The 25,016-nt window shown below is 41.4% G+C and overlaps 1 protein-coding gene across 7 annotated transcripts in view; it reads right to left on the bottom strand.

The window, feature by feature from the left end:
- Window positions 1-25,016, bottom strand: part of FAT3 (FAT atypical cadherin 3) — a 687,279-nt gene that overhangs the window by 137,637 nt on the left and 524,626 nt on the right. For all 7 annotated transcript variants that reach the window (XM_051850343.3, XM_089312010.1, XM_089312007.1 and 4 more), the window contains one exon: window positions 1,354-1,668. In XM_051850343.3, the coding sequence (XP_051706303.3) occupies window positions 1,354-1,668 (315 nt within the window). The remainder of the gene's footprint in view (window positions 1-1,353; window positions 1,669-25,016) is intronic.

Here is a 25,016-nt window from a genome sequence, read left to right as displayed (position 1 = left end):
AAAGGCTCTGGGCAGGACATCAACTGTATCCTCTAGAGTGCATCCAGTCCTCAGGGACTCCCAAAAGGCAGGTCTCACACAGCTGCAACAGCACATGTTCCATCAGATCTGTCAAGGGTAGCAGCTGGACTGGGATTTCATTATCTTATTTTCTTTGCCTACTGTTCTGGATGTGTTACTGAACAGGGAAAAGACCTCCAGTTCCTTAGCAATGAAAAGATAAGTCTGGCCGGCGCCGTGGCTCAATAGGCTATTCCTCCGCCTTGTGGTGCCGGCACACCGGGTTCTAGTCCTGGTTGGGGTGCCGGATTATGTCCCGGTTGCCCCTCTTCCAGGCCAGCTCTCTGCCATGGCCCGGGAGTGCAGTGGAGGATGGCCCAAGTGCTTGGGCCCTGCACCCCATAGGAGACCAGGAGAAGCACCTGGCTCCCGGCTTCGGATCAGTGCGACGCACCGGCCGCAGCGTGCCAGCCACGGCGGCCATTGGAGGGTGAACCAACGGCAAAAGGAAGACCTTTCTCTCTGTCTCTCTCTCTCACTGTTCACTCTTCCTGTCAAAAAAAATTTAAAAAAAAAGATAAGTCAAAGGATGCAGATTATCCTTTAAAATAATAAAGGGGTAACTGCAAACAGCAGAGGAGGCTGGAGAGATAGAGAAGGATGGTGAATATCGACAACTCTTGGTAGTTGTCATGGCTCCAGAAAGTGCCCATCACTTGGAAAGATGACCAGAAGCAGAGGCATTCCAGGTCTAAAGTGGCTAGAGCTGGGGGCACCTCAATCTTTGTGGCTCCATTTCTATTTGAGATGATGGCTCTGCTAGTTTTAATTTTTGATTTTCTAAATAATCTATTTTTACTCAAGCTTTTTTCACTTGTTGCTGAATAAACATAGTTGTGATTTGTACCTCACAATTTACACAGGGAAATTCATGTTCTATCACGTTGTCAACAATTACAAAAGTTCTTTGGGAGGTCTTGGGGACACACTGAGTGCTATGTTCTATGCTGCGGGAGATAAATCTCTTTGCTGTTCCAGTACCCTTGGTTTGCATCTATGTTCAGTGCCTTGAGAATGATTTAGGACTGAAGAAAATATGGTGAGTACGTGATGCGGTGGCAACTGTGGCTGAGCATGTGACTGGAAACAGGGTACGTTTGCTGACAGGACACAACCAAAGGAAACCGTCTCATTATTTAAGAATATCACAGAAATAGGCAAGAGTTCTCACCTGGACTCACCTTCCACAGCTTTGAGGCTGCATTATTAAAGATTTATTGCTCTAAATAATAAACACAAATAAGAAAGTAACCCCTTTGCCCAGCAGTGTTGCTGGGGTTCAGAAGATCTTACCGTCAGGATGTCGTAACTCCCTGCTGTGAACTGTTTTCTGGAAGAAACCATGCCTGTTTTAGGGTCAATAAAGAACTTTCCATCATCATTGCCATCCACGATACTGTAGGAGATTTCTGCATTGGGGCCTTCATCTCTATCAAATGCAAACGCCCTGTAAATTGGTTCTCCCCTCTTCTTTCGGTCACGTTCCGGCAGCTTGATCTGGTACACCTTCTCTGGAAACTGGGGCTTGTTGTCATTTTCATCCAGAACCTGGACCACCACCCAAATGGTGGACTGTTTGGGAGAGGAACCACCATCTGTAACAGTCACCTGGGTTGGGAAACAGAAAGCATGATGCAATCAGAAAGAATAACTATTCTCAGTGTTTCTCCCCTTGCTCGCTCCACAAAGGACCATTCTGTACACTAAAGCATCTCAACTTTTCTTACTGCCACGGTTGACATCAAATGTTAAACTTTCATGGTTTACCTATAGAAATAGGAGTTCTCCCAATCCAGAAATGGAAATCTTTGAAGAAAGTGAAGAAGAGAAGCAGAACTCTTTTGTCTCTTTGGGAAGCTACAGCAAGTTAACAGACTGGGTGACTTTCATACAACAGGAGGTTGCTTCTCACAGTTCTAGAGTTTGAGAATTCTGAGATCAAAACACTGAAGCGCTCAGCCTGTTTCTCATAGCACTTTCAAGCTATGATCTCACATGATGGAAGCGGCTAACTAGCACTCCAGTCTCTTTAGTGTGGGCACTAGTGTCATGCACGAGACTCTCCCTCCTAACCTAGCCACTTCCCAAAGACTCCACCATCACATTGGGGATTAGGTTTCAACCGGTATGGGAGACACAGACATTGAAGCAGTAGTGAGGGCTCACTGTGGTGTGGAGAGGGAGAGGAACTAGGAATGATTTTATAAAATACACTAGCTGATATGGAGTTAGTAGACCTAAAATATGGCCCCCATCAACAGACATAAAAAAATGCAGTGTTAACTATTATTCTATGCTACCCATAGGTGCTTCTAACTCATAGACAACGCTGTCAACGTCCAACCTGGTTTAGTCACTTTTTCCTATTTTTTTTTTTTTTTTATCTATGAACTGCATCATGTCTCACCAAAACTCAGGCGTTGAAGTTCCACCACCCTCCCCTGGATGTGCTGGAGATAGAACCTTTAAAGAAGTGATTATGGTTGAATGAGGTCATAAGGGTAGAGCCCTGGTTTGATAGAACTGGTATCCTTACAAAACAAAAACAGATACCAGGTATCTCCATCTCCCTCTGCCATGTGGCAGTAAGAAGATGGCTATCTGCAGAAAGAGAGCCCTTCCCAGCAGCAGGTTCCTGCTAGAACTTTTACTTTGGGTTTCCTGGTCTCTGTGCTGTGACCTGAATGTGACCCCCACCCCTAAATTTCTATGTTGAAACTTGATGCCCAGTGCAATAGCATTAAGTGGGGTCTTCAGTTGGTGATTAGGTCATGAGAGCAGAACCCTTATGAATGGGATCAGTGCTTCTGTGAAATAGGATAAGCAGATTTGTTGGTTCCTTTTGCCCTGCAAGGACACAGATAGTGCCATCATCTAGGGGGAACAAGACCTCACCAGAGGCTGACTCTGCTGGTGCCTTTATTTGGCCTTTCCTGCCTCTAAAACTACTGGCAATGAATTTCTGTTTGTAAATTACCCAGTTCAATGTAGCTGCCTGAACAAAGACATTCCATAAGTCTAAAAAACAAATTTCTACTGTTTAAGCCATCTAGCCTAGGTGTTTTGTTACCAGAACCCCAGCATACTATCACACAATCTCAAATGAAATTTGTGACTTTTACATTGTTGCAGAACAAAAGGAAAACTGTGATGCAGACTTCATGATTTAGATGGCTCCTGCTAAGTATATTCGATGGCTAAATGTTTTTACCATTCATAAATTTTTTTTCTCTCTGGGAAATATACCCCTTTCCATTTCTGTGCATGCTAATCTTACTTGTGAAAACTAACAGACAGAGGATTAATGAACAGAGCACACATGAAGAAAGCTCATGGTCGATATAAGGAGTCTGAGTCTTACTGTAAATAGTTTTCTTGTTGATTATGGTGAATCTAATCACAGTGATATCAGTATTGAACATGCTGACGGTGTGACAGTTTATAAAGCATTATCTTATCCTCTCTCCAAAAACATTCTCTTTAGGAGCAGCTTTATTTAGTTCCATTCTACAGAAGAGAGGCTTGGAGGTCATGTTGTTTTTAAGTGCTAAAGCTGAATGTTGAACTTTCGGCAATTCTTAATGTTCTGTTTAACCACAAAACCTGGAAGAACCTATATTTAATCTTTAAATAATTGCGTTGAGCAAGACAGTTTATTACTTCAAATTACATATTTGGAGGCTGAAAGGAACATAACTACGAACTCAGCAGCAACAGGAGAAGAACAACAATGAGTCAGAGTGCCTTGTCAGCCATTTTTTTTCAACCGTATAAAGCAACCTATAGGAATAACTGGAAGAAAAAAAAAAAAAGCCAGAAATGTGGGGAAAGAAAAATCAAAGTCTTTCTGCAAAATGGAACTGCAAGCTAAGTTTCTCTTACAAGCAAATAGGAAAGTAGTTTTAATAGCCTTAGATATATTTTCATAGGAACTCTTGTTTTCTTTGAAAAAAAATCAATCAAGTTTCCTTCCAAAGTTATTTTCCCAATTGGTTTGTTGTATTTCACAAATAACCACATCAGGGCCAATAAGTGGCAAGGCTGCATTTTGACTCTTCAGCTATTTCCTGGACATGCTGAGTTCTTAAGAGGCACGTCCCGCTGCTGAGGCTGAATCCAAATATTAGACTCCCAGGTGAACTGTGTTGACCAAAACACATTGCTTTCTTGGCTGCTCAACTCCTCTGCCTCTCTTTCTGGCTTTTGCTGCCTTTTCCAAATCCAGACAACTCTCTCTGTGCTCACGGTGCACAAAATCACCTCCTTGTTGATTGTCCACAAACGCCCTGTAATGGATTCTGAGATGGAGTTCTAGAAGGGCCAGGTGGCTTTGAGGCAGAGAGTCTGCTGGCATCAGATCACAGCTCACTGGAGAATCCCACGGCAATAAAAATATTTTCTTTTGGAGTAGACCTAGACTTATGAACCCGGCCCTCGTGGCGCCTGCCTACCGGCAGGCAGGATAATACCTACAGAGGGTCATGAAGAAGCTCCTGGGTATGATCAGAATCTCCCATCTTACACTGCACCTCAAGCACCGGTGCCCTTGCTCCCTCAGGCCATGAGGGCATCCTCCATTTCCTCGAACACATTCTTTTCCCACCTAGATGCTAGTAATCCTCTAATGTATCTCGTGCACATTGTAGCCAAACCAACATGGTCAGCTCTTTACTAGGAATCCACTTTCTGGACTTCTCTTGCACATTTCAACACACCCCGAGAGTGACACACTGAAATCACTACCTTCACACCTCCTCCTATGCCTGTATTCATTGTCTGGTGGAATGATGCCTCCACTGAGTGAGTCACATCAGTCCTCTGATCATGGTTCCTTGATGACAGGACTGGGCTGGACCCTTGTGCATCTGGCGAGCCTGGATTACCCTGATACACTGACTGTCCATTTCAGACACCATCCTCAGTCACAAGCTGAGTTTGGGTGGCCGGGAGAATGCCATGCTCTTACACCTCTCCTCCACTGCACAGCCAGTGGCATCCATGGAGCCTTCTCCTGGGAGTGCACCCGCCTCACTTCTGAAGCTTTGTTTCCAGCATTGGTTCTGTGAAGGTTTCTCTGCCTCCTGCAGTCTGATACACGAGCCTTCACCATGTTCCCAAGTCCACTTAGGCACCATTATAAGACACTAATTATAACCTTGCATTTTATGTGTCTTTTTACTTGTTGGTCCCCATTCAGTCCTCCCAGACCTTGAGCCACTTGAGGTCAGGGACTGTCTCTTACTCATGACTGTGTTTGGGCACCCATTCCAGTTCTAAGTGCCAAATAAATGCTGCTGAATTAAATCAAGAATTAGTTTCCTTAAAACTCTTCCTTGAGATCATAAATGAAAAGATCATTCAGACACTGAAGAGTCTCAATAAGGAACGAACATGCGACATTCCACGTCCTTCTAGCTCTGATTCTGTTCATGGGGGTTAAGTAGAGGCAGACAGTTTTAACCATGCACTCTGGGGTTTATATTCAATTTACATCACTGAGAACACTACCAATTCTAAGACGATGTATAGTGATTTTTTGCCACTTCACAAATGGTGCTTTTCTTGTGGACATTTATTGATAATCTACTGGACTGATTTATTCTGGTATTTGGCCTCTTCAGTACACTATGAGGTATTCAAAGGCAGGGACCTTGTCTTTTTCATCTTTTTCCTGGAACCTGGTGTACTCTCAATAAATGTTTGCTGAACCGAACTACATTACTAACCTTGAAGTCTTAATTTCCGTTATTATTTCTCTGGACCCACTCATCTGCCCTGCTATGTTTGCACCTAGCACATTAATCATTGATGATGCCAACAGATTCTCAAACTTGTACTTCATGCCCTAGGCCTCTACCACTCCTTGGAATTGATCCATAGGGAAGGAACAGCAGCACTGGAGTTTGAAAAAAAAATTACTGAGATAAATCCCCATCCCTCTCCCAAGGAATGTGCTATGGTTAGGAGTGATCCATGTGTGCTCTTGCTCTGCCTCAATATGGCAAGAGAAATGGATCTATCGTAACCTAGATTTTCTGCTCTCACTGTTGATCAATAATCAGCATCCTGGCAATTAATCAAAAGCCTTAGAGATTAATTTCTTTAGGTGCTAAAAGCCAGCAACTAACAAAAGGAGCTGCAAATAGTACACTGAAAGGACAATGAAGTGCATTTTTTTTATGCCCTTGTGGTCTGTGAATGCTAAGCAGAAAAGAGGCAATCAACAGTGGCCCAGGGATTATGATGACACAATTACAGAGAGAAATCTGTTTTCAGATGCAAGAGCATTTTGGACCAAACTGGATCAACACTAAGAATTACAGGGTATGGTAGGTGGTAGAAGACCACACTTTTTTTTTTTTTTTTTTTTTTTTTGACAGGCAGAGTGGACAGTGAGAGAGACAGACAGAGAGAAAGGTCTTCCTTTTCTGCTGGTTCACCGCCCCCCCAATGGCCGCTGCGACCCACGTGCTGTGGCCGGCACACCACGCTGATCCAAAGCCAGGAACCAGGTGCTTCCTCCTGGTCTCCCATGCGGGTGCAGGGCCCAAGGACCTGGGCCATACTCCACTGCAAACCCGGGCCACAGCAGAGAGCTGGACTGGAAGAGGAGCAACTGGGACAGAATCCGGCGCCCTGACCAGGACTAGAACCTGGGGTGCCAGTGCCGCAGGTGGAGGATTAGCCTATTGAGCCGTGGCACCGGCCAAGACCATACTTTTTACTCACTGAAATTATCTAATGTAGTCATATTTATTTTCATTGTCTTTTTCTCTCTAGCAGTATATAAACTCCCTGAAGAGTACAGACCTTGGATCTTTTCCACCACCTTATTCTCAGGGATTATAAGAGTGTCCAAGAATGAATTCAGTATTTCTACTGGAAAGTTCAAATATGGCATCCTCTTCAATCATTCATTCATCAGAAATGGCTATCTCCAGGTTATTATATTTAAAGTTATAAAACATCTTCAGAGATTCAGATCCCCTATCTCAGTTTATATTTGTCCATTATACTTTATCATTATCTATTATACATTTTACCTCCATGGTTTATTTATTACATATCTGCTTTTACTAGAATACCAGCTCCATAAAGGTTGTATTTTCACCTATTTTGTTCACAGATATATCCCTAACACCCACAAAAGTGCCTAAAAAGTAGTATGCAATCATTAAATATTTTTTCAATAAACAAATATCTAGTGCCTGTTAGGTTAGAAAAAAAACTCTTTTGGAGACAAATTGGAAGACACACCAAGCAACCAACCAACCAACCAACATGAATTTCTACCAAATTTACCCCTTTCCTGTGTCCCAGACATCTATCATAGTCAAACTCAGTAAGAATTCAGTGCCTCATGATGTGGACCATTTGTTGCTTGATAGAGTCAATTTTCACAAAGTTATACTTTTAAAAATATTTCCAGGTTCACAAGTTAAAATTATATATATATATATATCCATGATATACAACATGTTTTCATGGTGCAATGTATTCATGGTGCAATGGCTAAATTAATTAACCTACATATTGCCTCACACACTTAGCTCTCTTTTGGTAGTGGTAACACTTAAAATCTATTCTAGCAATTTCAAGTATATAACAATATATTATTAACTATAATCATCATGATATACAATAGACCTCTCGAAGGTATTTTTCCTAACAGGAATTTTTTATCTTCTGATCAACATCTCTCCATTCTACCCTTCTCCCAGCCTCTAACCCCTAATCTATTTTCTACTTCTATTCTATAATCTACTTTATATTTCTATGAGTTTGACTTTTTAAAGATTCCATATTTGTTTTTAGCTTATTTCACTTGATGTAATATCCAATAAATTCATTCATGTTATTGCAAATGAAATGATTTCTTTCCTTTTTAAGACTGAGTGGTATCACTTTGTGTATACACACAATACTTATTTTTACAGATATTTAAAAAAATTTGACAAGCAAAAATTTAGTTGACATATTTATGTGTTCAGTATGACATTTCAGTACAAGTATATAATGTATAAAAATCAGATCAGGGTAATTGGTATATCCATCACCACAAACATTTATTATTTCTTGTATGCCATACTTTGTTTATCCACTCATTTACTGATAGACACTTCAGCATATTCTGTATCATGGGTTTTATGAATAATACTGCAGTCAACACGGGAATCGCAGATAACTCTTTGCCATACTGATTTAATGTTTGGGGCATCTACTGAGAAGTGAGATTACTACATCACACAGTAGTTCTATTTCTAAGTTCAAAAAGTATTTTGAGAGACAGATCAACATGCACAGGAGAGAGAGGGGAGAGAGAAGAGAGGAGAGAGAGGAGAGAGAGGAGAGAGAGAGGGGGAGAGGGGGGGGAGAGAGAGGAGAGAGAGAAGTGAGTGGGGGAGAGAGAGAGGGGGAGAGAGGGGGGGAGAGAGAGAGGGGGAGAGAGAGAGGGGGAGAGAGAGGGGAGAGAGAGAGGGGAGAGAGAGAGAGGGGAGAGAGAGAGGAGAGAGAGAGAGGGGAGAGAGAGAGGGAGAGAAGAGAAGAGGAGAGGAGAGGAGAGGAGAGGAGAGGAGAGGAGAGGAGAGGAGAGGAGAGGAGAGGAGAGGAGAGGAGAAATGCAGTCCTATGTGCTGGTTCACTCCTCAAACACTGGCAATGGCTGGAACTGGGCCAAGTTCAGCACCATAAGCTCAATCCGTGTCTCCCAAGTGAGTGACAGGAGCCCAGTTATTTGAGCCATCACTGCTACCTCACAGGATCCACACTAGCAGGGTGCTGGAGATAGGAACCAGACCCGGGTACTCTGATACGGGACACGGTGTCTTAACTGGTATCTTAACCTCTAGGCTGAATGCCTGCCCCTATATAAAAATTCTCAAGGAAACTTCATACTGTCCCACCAATGGGGCACAGGTTACTTTTCTCCTGATGCTCGCCAACGCTTCATAAGCCTCTACTTCACACTGAACCCTGGACTTATTCTAGACTGCCTGCAGCTTCCCACAGACTAGTTTTACTCTTTGGAACTGTACACAGAAAATGCCAAATTTCTCTTCCATATTGATACAGTGTATCTATTGCTGTGTAACACAAAACTTGGCATTTTAAAATAGCTGGAATCTTGTGTTGCCCCTCAAGGTTGTATGGGCTGAATGAAGCTGTTTGCATTTGTAGTCCCTCGAAAGGCCAGCCATAGACGGCTGGACCTGCAGTCACTGGACATGCCCATGGTCGATGGTGCTTACTGGCTGGGACCTCAGCTGGGATCTAAGAACAAATGGCTTTGAGGACAAAAAGTGGCAGCTGCCAGTTTCTGAAGTTGAGTTCTGAAACTGGCACAGCATCCCTTGCACAGAACTCTACTGGCCAATGGTCCCAGAGTTCCGATTTAGAAGCCGAGTCACAGACCTCACTTCCAGATCGGAGAAGTGTCAATAATTTGGGAGACTATGTTTTAAAACTGACATACTTGCAATATTTTTAAGGATATTTTAAAATCTTTGAGTTAGAAAAACTCTAGTTCATATAATTCTCTCTCAGGTTGTTCATTGTATATAATCAATATGCATTACATTGATTACTTCTTTCAGAATGTGTTCCCATATAACACATTCATTCTTTTTAAAAATTTATTTTTATCTGAAAGGCATGAGCATATGCACACATACACAAACATACAGAAAGAGACAGAAAGAGATCTAACTGCTGGTATCGTTGCAACAGTCAGGGCTAGGCCAGGCAGGAGCCAGGAGCCAGAAACCGGGAACTCAGTCTGGGTATCCCATGTGGGTGGCAGGGACTGAACCTGAGCCACATTCTGCTGCTTCCCAGAGTGCGCATGCGCAGAAGGCCTGGACAGAATAGCGTATCAAGCTTAGATCCGTGCAAACGACCTCCATTGTCCTGGAGAAAACACATGTGTATGTATTCAATTCATGACCTTACTTTGGGTGGCAGCCATGTCCTGCAGTTCTGCAACATGAAAGAATTAAACCGCTTAGGCTTTTTTTCTTGTAAAAAGCAAGAAACTATAAATATGAAGTTTCCTTTTGGGGGCTGAAGTGCATGATTTTATATTTGTCCCTATTAAATGTCATTTCATTTGAAATTCTGACTTCCTATTCTAGGCTGTTTGGATAATAATAACAATCACAGCTAACAGGCATTAAAAGCAAAACCCATGCCTTACCTTCTTTAATCTTTACAACAACCTGAAAGAGTATACCCATTGGACAAATAACGAAACCAAAGAACTTGTCAAAAACTTACATGAATCATGTGTGGTGCAGAACTTTGTTTGAACCCTGGCAGTTTGTTATAAACCAAGGATTAGCAAACTATAACCTGAGGGCCAAATCTGGCTGCTGCTTTTTATAAATAAAATTTCCTGTGATTTAACCACACTTTTTCATTAACATATTATCTGCAGCTGCTTTCCTACTGCAAAAACATAGCTGAGTAGCAGACACAGAAACTACATGGGCCACAAAGCCTAAAACATCTACAATTTTGTTTATTTTAGTGAAGGAATGCAAACTTCACACATTTCAAATATACAAAGTTGGGAACATGGTGAGCCTTCCCGTCCTCCCTCCCTCCCATACTCCCAACCCTTGTTTCTCCTCCCTCTCCCATTCCCATTCTTATTTTTTACAGACCTATTTTCAGTTAACTTTATACTCATAAGATTCACCCTACACTAATATGATCCTACAAGGAAGATGCTGACCTCTGGTCTAACCATTAGGTTCTACTGCCTCTGGTTATTCAGTAAAGCATCCTTAAGCTGAAACACAAAATGCTCTAAAATCTGAAACTTTTTGATACCAAATTTAGAAAATGTCACATATGACCTCATGCAATAGATACAGGGTCACTAAAAATACTGTATATACTTACCTTCAGGCCATGTGTATAAGAAACAGAAGTGAATTTCCTATTTAGATTTGGATCCCATCCCCAGGATAACTTCATTTTATTTATATATATATATATATATATATATATTTCATTTTACACACACACATACACGTATATTCCAGAATCTGAAGAAATCAGAAATACTGTGGTCCCAAGGATTTCAGATAAGGGATGCTTATCCTTAGTTGATATCACTTACTGCAAGCCTGTTTTGCACAAATCTCTACTTGGTGATTTATATAAGACTGTCACTCTTTTCCATAGGAGCCCTGTCGGCCTTGCCACTTTTCTTCTGCAACTGGAGACAGTGAGGCTAGGAAGTTAAGTAACTTTCGCAGGACCACTCAGCCAGAAAGTGACAGAACAAGGGTTTGCACCCAAATCCATTTATCGTCACAGCTCCTGCTCTTTTCCCTATCCTGCACAGCTGATGTAGAAGCATCTGCTCACCATCTGTTTAAAATCCCCTCCCCTGTGTGGCTTTGGATCCACATCAAGCTCTTAGTCATGGCTCTAGAATCAAACCTTTTGACTCCTTTGAAAATCGGGATCGTCTTTGACTGTTGGGCACTTTTCCTATTCTCCTCGATTACTTAAAAGCTGCCCCCTTGCAATGAATGTACAGCTGCGACATCTTTCAGCGCCCCAGGATTTGAAAGCCAAGCAAAAGACAAAACTCAAAAGAGATTTGTAACTTCTTTCCCTATCTCATTATCAAAAGTTTCAGTGCCTACCTACCAGACAGGTTCTGGGCTAAGGTGATGTCTAACAATAAAGGCATTTAGACCAAAGAAGAGTGTTTGACCACATGCAGCAGGTACATTTCAGATGTGCTACAATATTGATCTTCTTAGCTCATGGGTAGAAGAGAGTGACCTCATGCAGGTGGACCATTAGGCTACTCACCTCTGGTTGGCCTTCTCTTTATATAAAGGCACTGTAGAAATATTACCATTATCAACATGTAATCATAATGTGCATCATGAAAGCTAGGAAATCCTATGTTAAATTACTATAATGTAAGTCTGCTACTTTTTCTTGGATTTGATCACTTTTAAAATAATATGGCTAGAAGGACACACGCTCCATGGTTAGGATTTTAGATGTTATGGCTCTGGAAAATTAATTCTGATGAGGGTATCTGTTTACTTACACTACTTACTGACAAGACTGGTTGTGATAAATGTAGCTTTTACCATGTATGTGTGCTTGGGCATTTCCATTCCAGCTCAGCACACACATACAGAAGTGGATGAAGGGACATGCTGTGAGTTTTCCTACCCTCGTCTCATCCTCAGGCACACTGAAGAACTTAGAGACAAATAGGCTGCTATTGTACTCAGGAAAGCACTGGGCAACCAGAGGTTAAGAGGACTCCAGAGTTAATGGGAAGTCAGACAAAATTCTGGTTCAATTCACTCATTTTACAGATGAGCAAACTGAGGTCTTAGCCCAACATCATCCAACTAGAAAAAAGCTTAATCTTTCAAAGAGATTGGTTTCACAATTCCAAGCTGGATTTTTAGGTTTAAAAGAGGCCTGAATTCCTAAATTCTAGGTTATTCACATGTAAAATTGTAGATGTTTTAATTTAGATATTTTCCAGAAGGCTGAGCTCTTAAAAAAAAAAACCTGCATTTATAGTAGACCTCATGTTTACAGTCCACTTTTTATCTTCAAAATGTTTCACAAACATTAAATACTTAATCCTTCAAAGATAACAGGAAACTTTAAAGCTACTTTATCTTTTCTTCACAGGTAAGGAAACACAGAAATGACCTTCTCAAAGAAATCCCAGGAGTGGATAAAAAGGCTGGAGCTAGAATTCAGACCTTTCTGCCTATAAGCTCAGACTCCTGCATTCCTGGGAAGACAAGAACCTACTGCCATTTCTGGAAAGAAAACACTGAGCAAACAGCAAATTAAAGGGTAGATCTCAAAGGAGCAGCAACACTTGGTGATAAAATTTCTGAAAGGTGAAGTCACTGAACTAAAATTAACCTGCCCTGTAACCCACATTCTCCAAGAAGAAAAGCAATAGGAAGCTGGCATTAAGCCATCTGCCCTCAGTTTGATTCCACATAGTTTCTCTTATTTGACCTATAATTTGGCATTATGAAATCAACAGGAGATGGGTAGGTGTTCCGATTACTTTGTCTCTACCTTCCTCACTCTGCGTTATTAGTTAGTTGGTACAGTTAAGGGATACAGTTAGTGTCTGGGAACACTGTGGAATATACCTGTCCCTGTTACTGAGTTTAAAATCAGATGTTTCAGGAGTTCTATGGCTACTCTGTTGAACCAAATTAAGGAACAGCTTATTTGATAAAATTTTTTCTAAAATCAAGAAGATGTCCAAAGGATGAAAGGAAATAAAGGGTAGGAGGAAGAGAAGAAAGGAGAAAGACAGGACTAATAGGATTCAAGTACGGAGTGAGGTAGAGGGAAAAAAGAAGAGGAGGAACAAAATGGGAAAGAAACAGGGAGATAAACTTTTGGGAAAAAAATCAGAAGGCACAGAACAGTTTTCTGAAAAGAATGGGGCTTACTTTCTTCTATACAGGGAAAGCTATTTGCAAAGGCATGGAAACAGGAAAATGTTCTTAAACACTGTGATGGCCAATCTTTTAGGAGACTATTCGATAAAACCACCTAGTAAGAGTTTGCTTGGATGTGGTTTCAGAAAGTTCATTTTTGAAAAAAGCTGTTCATTTAGGAAAGAAGGTGATCCACAGACACTCAAGTAGAAGTCACTCTGTGATCTCTGGAGCCAGGAACCGAGGGTTTGTGGTCACTGGATCACATTATTCTTCTTTGTGAGCTTTCTCTTCTCCTAAAGATGCCACAATATTGGGATGCTCCAGGACAAAATCAGCTCACAGTTCATTTGGAGACTCTTAAGTACTTAAGTTCTTTCAACAGGGTGTTGATCCTCACAAGTGTCTGAGGGACTCTGGGGTCTAGCTCATTGCTAGCCCATAGTTGACTCTCATTAAGTGTTTGTTGGTCAATGCATTGTAAATCCCAGTATCTCAGGACAAGGAAGACACAGTAACTGCTAAGTGGCAGGTTTTTTAGGAAGATCCTTGAGCAATTCTCTTGGGCAGCGGCTGCAATATTATAGGGTTGCCCATATCTCTTCTTTGCACTTCAGGAAATAAGTATTTCCCAGCTCACATCTCCTCTGGCTTTTTTTTCTCCCCTGCAGAGAGGTATGCATCAACTACTAATCTCATCACATTTCCATTTCCTTGCAGCCTCATCTGCTCATCATTTTCTATTCATAAAACTTGCTTGATTCTAATCTTCCCTATCAGCAGGAACTAAACACCTCCTCAAACTTTCTTTGGAAGGATGGTGATTACCACCCATGTGCTAACTCCCCCTTTGAAACAGATGGGCCCAATCTATGTGCTCACATGTGGGCCATTAAAAAAGTTCCCCCATGAACCAAGATGTGACATCATATTAACTGCAAGACTAAATCCCCCTGCACTATTTCACAATTCCCTGGACATCGAGGGCTTAGTCTACGTACTATTCCACATTCCGCTCTCTGGGAAACAGAATCCAGCAGGTATGAATTACAATTGAAAACATATATTGGAGGTTTCCCTTCTATTTCACAGCACCGGACTTCACACTTCATGTTACTTTTATCCTGGCAGGCTCTCAGGCCTTAGCTCTGCTGATGATCCTATTTGGATTTAGGTATGAACCTCTCCACCAGACACCAAATTTCTGGCCCTTCTTCCCACAATAAAGATTTAATGTAAAAATAAGGACATTGCTCTAACTACTAGCTCGGGACGCGTGGCTTTTCTTCTCTCCAGCGGCTATTCAACATGGCTTTACAGAGCATCTTAGCAGGTCATTTAACACCTTGTCTACCTAAAAATATAAATTCTAAACTTACCAAGTTAAGAAATCAGGCACATGTGCATGTATGGCAGTGCACATGGAGGAAGATACAGATCAGGATCTGGTGGCTGTGACCTGTTTTCATGTGGCCCATACAGCGGAGTATAAAACTTGAAACAAGAGATGTCACCTGAAAGCTTAAATTCTCAGCATCTCCTGAATATACCCAATAACTGGTCCACCAGTCTTTACTGTGTCTTAATACTGCATTCCCGTCAAACGTCATTTATCATCACTGTTGTGTAGAAGTTTTTCTTAGAATAGAGAAATTCTCACCACGCAAGTTCCTGTCAAACTATGGATGAAAAGACTGCATACTTAAATTCAAATGGGAGTGTATTTCTTTGGGTAAAAGAGGAACATTCCCACAAGTTTAATGGGTAAACACTTAGCCTCCCCACTCATCACTTATAGTGCCTGAATGAATTCTGTAGGCATTTGGGTTGCAACCCTTGGTTCAAGGTCTCGGTATCATTCTCTGTGGTGAGGAAGTATATACATTTTAATGTGTGGTAAAGATAAAACCATGGCTCTTGGCAGAGTTTTCTCTGAGAAGTAGAGGTATACATTCTTCATTATTTCTCCAGGTATCACGATTTCAGGGACTATAGTTTTAGAATATTTAACAGAATTTTGAAAAAGAATAAAGGTATCTTTAAAACTATTATTTAATTGTACATATTTACGGGGTAATGTACAATAGCTCAATAAATGTTTTCAAATAGTAAAGATCAAATTAGGTTGGTTAGCATCTCCATCTCCTTAAATATTTCCTAAATGAAATTATTGGCTAAAACTTAATAATTGTGTATATTTATGTTCTTCATTAATTTGTATGACACCTCAACAAATATACAGGGTACACTGATCAAATCTGGACAATGAATGTGTCCCCATTCCCATTATTATTTCATGATGGCAGCCCTCAAGCTCCTCTCCTCTATTTTCCCAGAAAATATGTAAGAAGATATTCGACTATATCACCCCACTGTGCTGTGGGACACAGGAATATATTCCTTCTGCCTCTTTTGGTGCCTGTACTCCAATGTCCCTCTAACTTTCTGTCCTCTACCCCTTCCAGCTTCCAGTGATCACTGTTCTATGTTCAGACCAACATTGTCTTTTTGTTTTTTTTTTTAAGCTTTCACATGTGAATGAGAATATTCAGTTTTGGTCTTTTTGTGTGTCTAGGTTAACTTAACAATTTTTCAATTCCATCTAATTTTCAAATGATAGTATTTCATTTATATATATGGATCTATATAATTTTCTTTATCCATTTGTCTATTGATTGACGCCTTGATTGATTTCATGTCTTGGCTACTGTGAATGGTGCTGCAATAACCATGTGAGTAAAGGTATCTCTTTCACACGAATATTTCATCTCTTTTAGATATATTCCCAGTAGTTGGATTGCTGGGTCATATGGCAGATCTATTTTTTGATCTTGAAGGAATCTCCATATTGTTTTCCATAGTGATTACACTAATTTACATGTCTACCAACAGTGAGAGTTTCCCAAAATTAAGACATCTTTAGCTTTAAATATAATTGCTTAGACTAAAAATATCAGTCATTTTGCATACTTTTCTTGCTCTCTCTCACTATCTGTCATTAGAGATATATCTAGTTTGAATGCATAAAGAAGCCTCCTTGGAATGGATGAAGCCCTGGGCCCCTGGCTAAGTATCCTTGTGCAGGGCACAGTATGTATAACTACGACTGCCCTGACAAGCTTTACCTCTGAAATGTCAGACTCCTTGGCCCCTTTTTAATACTTGGTGTCAAGCCCTTATGAACTCCTGCCATAAACTGCTGTGCTTGTCTTCAACCTGTTTCCATACCTCCAAAGTTACTTCATTCCATTCAATAGAGAGCTGGCAGTCTTCTAAAATGAAGTACAAATTGTGTCAATCCCCCACTGCAGGCTCTTCAATGGCTTCTCAAGACTTGGAGCAGATTTCAAAAATTTATCATAGAGAAACCCTGGCCTGCATGGCACTTGTCTTATGAGAGGGTCTATGATGTTTGAAGAACACTATGGACCCCTCTTATAGCATTATAATGCAGATTATCAGAGTAAAGCCTCAGAGAAAAACTGAGCAAAGGAGCCAATTTAATGTTGTTTAAGCCAGTGTTTCCCAAACTTAGTTGATGGCAGAACCCTGAGGGATGCTTACTAACCCGGCTTCATGTCTGACAGTTTCAGGAACATACTTTTGCTAGCATTTTATGACAGGATGCAGTCCACATTCTTTAGCATTAACACACAGATCCTTTTGTGTTATTGTACCCTGACACTAGGCTATTCTTAGCCCCCAGTTTCCATCTGTGCAATACCTAACATTCTGATCACCCACACAATCAGATCACTTAATGCAACACATATTTGCCAGTACCTATGATATGCAGTGTTTTATTTATTTATTTATTGGTTTGAAGAATTTTAGAGAAAGATGCTGTTTAAATCTATCCAATGAGCATCTATTAGATGCCTTTCAAAGGGTCAGCTGCATGCTGCTTGCTATCACTAAAGTCCTTGACATTTACAGGATAATAGGATCCAGTTTCCAAGACACCTGTACTTCTCCCAACATGAATTCTTTTTTTAAGATTTATTTATTTATTTTGAAAGTCAGAGTTACATAGAGAGTGGGAGACACAGAGACAGAGAGAGGGAAATCTTCTATCCACTGGTTCATTCTCCAGATGGCTACAACGACCAATGCTGATCCAGGCCGAAGCTAGGAGCCAGAAGCTTCATCCAGGTCTCCTGGCAGGGGCCCAAACACTTGGGCCGTCATCTGTTGCTTAGCCTGGGCACCACGGCAGAGAGCTGAATAGGAAGTGGAGCAGCCAGGACACAAACTGCTGCTCATAATGGATGTTGGCCTCATAGGCGATAGCTTTACCAGTTGTGCAACAACACTGAGCCCCCAACTTGAATTCTTAATTCTTTGCCTAAACTTCGTGTTCTGTGCATTGGAGCCAGATCGACTCTCTGTACCTTTATTTAAGAGGTCTCTAAAATCTCTACCCAAGCCACCCACAGATAAAAATATATAACTAGAATTCTTTTTTTAAAAGTGTGCCAGGTAAATGAGACCCCATCACTTTGACTCCCAGCGTCCTGTGTAGTGCCCACATGACCATAGGGAGAGAGAAACTTGCTCCTGGGGACCACGGCTCTCTTCCTGTGGGAGGAGCTTTAGACACTGGGTGTGCAGTGGGAAGCATGATGGGCTCATTTCCCTCACAGAGCTCAGAGTCCATGCGTTCCAACATGGCAATGCACTTCAAGGCCTTTGCAGCTTTGCTGGGGCTCCCACTACATGGAATCCCCTTTACTCCCTTATTCTTGCAGTTCTCACAAAATCCTCCAAGGTCTGCTGTGCTTGTTTGTGCCTTTTTGATGCTTTTCAGAGACCACGTTCAGATAAAATACTTCATTTAATGCTTTGACTGTTTTCTTACATCAACATGCTCCCAATCACACATCTAATTGTTATATGTTGGTCTTCTTTAACTCCCCTGTATTCAGCTAGTTTGTGAATTTCCAGGGGATGGAAGTTTATCACGTTATCAATGTCATGTTATCAACCACCATATTGGCATTATCTAGCACTACATCCCAACTCATAACACATGCTTAAATTAACATCATCATTTTCTTTAGGTTCCCACAGGAGGCATGAGGAACAAGGCTCTGCGTCAGTGAAGAAAATATTTGTCCTCCTTTGTTTCCCTAGTTCTAATGGTATATTTTAATTCTGAGTCATAGCAAGAATCTTAGAATGCTAACAAATTAGGTAGCTATCCTGGTGGCTACAAACATTATTTATTATCCCACTAACTGAGCTATTAAAAGGCCTGTGTACTCCGGTAGTCATCACACAACAGGTAATGTTTGTTCTTCAAACATAATAAAATTGAAGTCCTGAGGGAAATATGTCTCAGGATACAGCTGCTAACAGAGTAAATGGTTCATCCTAGATACCTAACATGTCTTAATTAGCTTCACTAGAAATGGAGTTTATGTAAATTTTAAATAAAGATCAGCTCAGAAGTCTTAAACAGATTCAGACAAATTCCAGGATGGACACTGTTATCAATAACCAACAGTTAGGAAGTATTCATCACATAGCTGTAGTTGGCAGGTTTATTCCATGTGTATCTATATTTACCAGTTCTTCCCTCCTAGGAGCATGAAAGACTCCCAGACCCAGGTCTACCCTACGTTCCTCTTCTGTGTTCCTTTAGAATTTATGTTCATTTCCATCAAACTATCTATGAGCTATGAGCCTACAATAAAACTATCCTTCTGTCTCCCCCAACATACTTGTGAGTTCTTTGAAGGCAGCAAGTGGGTCTTTCAACCTTTCTATTACCAGTGCCCAGGACAGGAAAAGTGAAGAAAATAAATGAAAAAAACAACAGATGCCAATGATAAGAAAACTGAGACATGAAAAATGTTAGCAACAAAATAATTTTGTATATCTCAAAAATGACACTAATCACAAATATAAAATATAAAAGTGATCTGAGAAGCCTGAAAATGTTAAGATTGTAATAATCATGTAATAAACATGTGTGTTCTAGTATCCTTTTTGTTATGTTCTTAAAAATTTAGAATGACTGTAACAAAGAAAGTGGAAGTCTTCTTTTTCAGCATTTACATGATTTTAAAAAGCTGTGATCACTGCAGTAAGGGGGAAGATAGCATTTACCTTTTGACTATGAAATCACATGGATTCAGAAATCCAGTAACTTAAGGAATGAATAACCTCCTAAAGGAATTTTCCTCTAAAGTTGACAGGGGCCAGCTTGTGGTGCAGTGGGTTAAGCCACTGCCTGTAATGCCAGCATTCACATAGGAACGCCAGTTCAAATCTAGTCTCCTACTAATGTCCCCAAGAAAATGGCAAATGATGGTTCAAGTACTAAGGCCCCTGCCATCCACATGGAAGCCCCAGATGGAGTTCCAGATTTCTAGTTGCATCCTGGCCAAGCCTTGGCTGTCACAGCCATGTGCAGAGTGACCCAGAGGATATAACTATTGCTCTATCTCTCCCTCTCTCTGTCATCCTGGATTTCAAATAAATAAAATAAATCTTTAAAAAAAATAGGTTGAGATATCCACTCCATTCTCAATCAATCATCTGCTTAAATTCCATTCAACGCCTTGAATGATTTCTTACTTTTGCTTTTGCAACAAGTAGAGGCAAACAGCTAACTGAGCCCCAGGCAGCCCCTAATATCAAGCCAAAATCACATAAAAAAGTGGTGGCTGCTGTCCCCTCTGCCTATGTCAAAAGCTCAATGCATTAAAAGTGCTAAATCATAAATGACAAACCAAAGTCACACTGGCCCAGGAGCCAATTAAAAAGGATAACTCAAGGCCGGCGCCGCGGCTCACTAGGCTAATCCTCCGCCTAGCGGCGCCAGCACACCGGGTTCTAGTCCCAGTTGGGGCGCCGGATTCTGTCCCGGTTGCCCCTCTTCCAGGCCAACTCTCTGCTGTGGCCAGGGAGTGCAGTGGAGGATGGCCCAAGTGCTTGGGCCCTGCACCCCGTGGGAGACCAGGAAAAGCACCTGGCTCCTGGCTCCTGCCATCGGATCAGCGCGGTGCGCCGGCCGCAGCGCGCCGGCCGCGGCAGCCATTGGAGGGTGAACCAACGGCAAAGGAAGACCTTTCTCTCTGTCTCTCTCTCTCACTGTCCACTCTGCCTGTCAAAAAAATAAAAAATAAAAAAAAAAAAATAAAAAGGATAACTCAACTGTGTACCTGTAAATCTAGAAATAGCCTTTTTGTTAAGCCACAGCCATCGAAAAGCTTTTGTAAAGACAGACACCCCCAAAAGGCTTCAGTTTCTTTGATAGTTGAAAATACAAGGTAAGTGGATTTTACACAAAGTGTTTTACAGTCTTGAACTTCACTCAGTGTGTTATTTTGATGATCAGTGCTGACCTCCCATGATCAGCTCTATTAACTCAGGCCAAAGTCATCCATGTGTTTGTTTAACAGGCATGCGAAGGCACTTCAGAAAAGTTGGCAAAAACATGGAATTCATAAGGTAACTTAATTTTGATACAAAATATTTTTTGAAGTCTATGTATAGTTATTTTTCATAATGTGCATTTTTCATGAACTTTTTGAAGACTCCTCATATAACCTTACGATTCAGTTTGTGAAGTAGGTCATGACATTGCCAAGACAGTCCTACTTTCTCCATTTTCTCCCCAAATGTTCTTCCCTTAAGGTCAAGCTTACAAGTACCTGTGAGCAAAACCTTCTGAGATCTCTGGTGGGCAGCTCTGAAAAGCAGTGAGCAATGAATAATGAATGTCTCTTTGTAAGAACTCTACTTAGTGGGCAGCCAAAGCTATTTTTACTTTATGGTGAAAGCACTTTGGGAGAAATATTCCCAAACCACATTACAGGATGTGTGAGAAGCAGTGGACACTGCCAAGCACTTGGTGAGATTTAACACCACAGTGCACACTCATAGGAGGTTATTTGCTCCAGTTGTCTTGAAAAAAATCTGGTTTCAGACTTACCCATGTAACTTCGTGAATAAGCATTTCTCTTCCATCTGGCTTTGTCAAATGGGGATGTCAGAGAATTTTGACTAGGGTAGGAGAAAATCACCCACCAAACTATATAATGTCCTACAAAGCCTTGTAGGACAGCAAGAAGAAATAAGCCATGCAAGAGGAATAAGCTGAGGAATCTCACAAATGGGTTAGATTCTTACTAGAATTAAAAAAAAAATTCTACTGAAGCTTATGATAAAATTCTCCAACACTTGACTAGGAAAATTCTTGAGTAGATAATTGAGGAAAAGAAGATATTTATTGATCATAAAGTTATCCGTTTACATGCTCCAATGTTTTGGCTCACTATCACAACGTGTATACCTGAAGCCTTCCTTGAAATCTTCAGAAACTATACAACCAAAAGATTGCATGAGGCATCAGGAAACTGCTGGGGCAGTAGCTGAAGGTGAGTGCTGTTCTCCAAGGTCTAGGCATTTTGATTTCAAAATCTGATAGAGCAATAGTTACAGCAATGCAAGACTGGCTGAGTGTGAACCCACCTGTCACCTCATCCAACTTCTCCCTGGACAGATCTAGGATCCCTGAGCCACTCAAGTCCCAGTGCTCTTTCTGATTCCTTTTAGTTTGGTGGGTCTGCTGCCAAGCAGATTAATTACTGAAAACTACAGGGAGATGGGGCCCATCAGTTCTGGTTTTTGCAGCAGTGATAATATTGAGGCCATCTCTTCAGAGCACTTTCCTATCTGATTTTCCTGACAACCTGAGTGGGAAAATTGGTCAAGAAGTATTAATCCCATTTGATAGCAAATGAAAGACCTAACAAAGTCAAAAATTTTGCCTACAGTTGCTCAGTCTGGAGGTGACAGCATGTTCTCATGAGGCTTTGTACTTTGTGAAATCCAGGATGAAGGACAGCACCCCTCCAGACATATATACCACTGTGGCCATTTGGGGAGTGAACCAGTGGATGGAAGATGTTTCTCTGTCTTTCCCTCTGTCTGTAGCTCTCTCTCAAATAATAAATAAGTAAGTAAGTAAGTCTTTTTTAAAGAAAGAAACAATGAAAGAATGGAGGAATGGAGGGAACTTTGTATGAGGGCTATGTATGAAAGTTTCTGATGGGATCATGGATGCTGTGGTGCCATTTAAAATGTCATCCTAGTGTCCAAGAGAACCTGATTTTAAGAAAACACTGTTTCTTTACTACTGGGAAATTAAACATCCCTCCTAGTAAACCTGTATCTTGGAATTCTTTTAATAAAGTGACTATGGAATTCTTCCTCATAAAATGGTATGTTTTAAAATATATCTGGAGTGATACATCTGTGTTATCTTGGAGGGATGTCAGTAGAATTTCTCAAATTCTCCGTTTATCCTTAAGACCTTTACTTCTCACAACATTCTATAAAGGAAAGATCATTTTTTAAATACTTATTTTATTTATTTGAAAGACAGTTACAGAGACAGGTAGAGGCAGAGAGAGAGAGAGAGAGAGAGAGAGAGAGAGAGTCTTCCATCCACTGATTCACTCCTTAAATGGCCACAATGGCCAGAGCTGAGTTGCTCCAAAGCCAGAAACCAAGAGCTTCTTCCAGGTCTCCCACATGGATTCAGTGGCCCAAGCACTTGGGCCATCCTCTGCTGCTTTCCCAGGCACATTTGCAGGGAGCTGGATCAGCAGTAGAGCAGCTGGGACTCGAACCAGCACACATATGGGATGCTGGCGCTGCAGGCTGGGGCTTGAATGAGTTGCATCACAGCGCTGGCCCTGATCATTAGTTTTATTAGTTTTATAAATCCTCTTTAAATGTAAGAAGTAGACTAGTGCTGTGGCATAGTGGTAAAGCTTCCATCTGCAGTGCCTGCATCTCCTATGGGCACCAGTTTAAAACCTGGCTGCTCCACTTCTGACCCAGCTCTGTGCTGTGGCCTGGGAAAGCAGTAGAAGATGGCCCAAGTTCTCGGGCACTTGCACCCACATGGGAGACCTGGAAGAAGGTCCTGGCTTCTGGCTTCAGATCAGCCATTTGGGGAATGAATCAATGGATGGAAGTTCTCTCTCTCTTTTTCTCTCTGCCTCTCTGTAACTCCACCTTTCAAATAAATCAATCTTAAAAAAATTAGAGTAAGAGTCACAGATTATAGGACAACCAGGTTATTTTCCCTCTGATATTGTCCACATGAAGAAGGGAACCAGTAGCTCTGGTTGTTTCAGAAAACCTTTCTTAGAAATAGGAGGGGAGTCAATGTCTGGATGACCAACACCAGCGACAGCAGGCAGAGGAATGAGGCTTCCTGATAGCATGGCCACACAGCTAGACGAATCCCAGCACCAACAAAGCGCTTGGACTCTGTGTATATGAGCTATGGGAATAAAGCATTGTCTGAACAAAAATGAAGATTATTCTTCCAAAATTACAGTAATTAATTCTACTAACTTAAAACAAGCTGCCTGGTATATGCTGAGAATTCTGACTTTATTTTTAGTAATGCTAAATAAAAGTTAAACAAGGCCAATTCTTATCTAATGGGTGGGCCACCAATGTCTGTGATTCACATACAACTATATTGTGTTTTCCATCGAAAATAAACATTCATATGTAAGTACACGGTGTTGTATGTAGGTACCTCAAACAGTTTGTAGAAAACGGAATTAAAAGATAAATGGAATGGGCATTTGGTATAGCATTTAAAATATTGCTTAGGGCCAGCGCCATGCCTCACTTGGCTAATCTCTGCCTGCGGCGCCGGTGCCTGGGTTCTAGTCCCAGTTGGGGCGCTGGATTCTGTCCCGGTTGCTCCTCTTCCAGTCCAGCTCTCTGCTGTGGCCCAGGAGTACAGCGGAGGATGGCCCAAGTGCTTGGGCCCTGCACCTGCATGGGAGACCAGGAGGAAGCACCTGGCTCCTGGCTTCAGATAGGCACAGCACGCTGGCTGCAGCACGTCAGCTGTAGTGGCCATCTGGGGGGCGAACCAACAAAAAGGAAGACCTTTCTCTCTGTTTCACTGTCTTACTCTGCCTTTCCAAAAAAAATATTGCTTAGGATGCCCACATCCCATTTTGCAGTGCCTAGGTTTGAGTACTAGCTCTGCCCTCCATTCCAGCTTCCTGCTAATGCACATTCTGGGAGACAGCAAGTAAAGATGCAAAAAGTTGTATCCCCAATACCCACATGCATGGGAGACCCAGACTGGGTTTCCAGTTCCTAGGCATTTGATGAATGAACCAACGGATTGTAAGTCTGTCTCTCTCAAATAAAAAAAAAGTGAAAATATTAAAAGTTATTTTTCATGTAAAAAATTGTTAGCCATGCATAATTCCTTCAGTATGTTATTTCCCTGACTCCTCATATGCATGCACACACCCTTTAACTGTGGATTTCGAAGATGCTCTGACTGAGGTCCTTCACCTGTCTTTGGATTGCTGTAGATAGGAAGTGCCATCTAATTACTTGCATCTGACATCACATTATAACAGAAGAATATGCTCTTTGCTATTCTGTAGGCCATAAATAGCATGTCTACCCAGGGAGACCTAGATCATAATGAAAGGA

The sequence above is a fragment of the Oryctolagus cuniculus genome, chromosome 1 (genome assembly GCF_051225735.1).
Source record: "Oryctolagus cuniculus isolate XC-2025 breed Fujian yellow rabbit chromosome 1, ASM5122573v1, whole genome shotgun sequence".
NCBI lineage: Eukaryota > Metazoa > Chordata > Mammalia > Lagomorpha > Leporidae > Oryctolagus > Oryctolagus cuniculus.
This window is presented reverse-complemented; position numbering and strand designations above follow the sequence as displayed.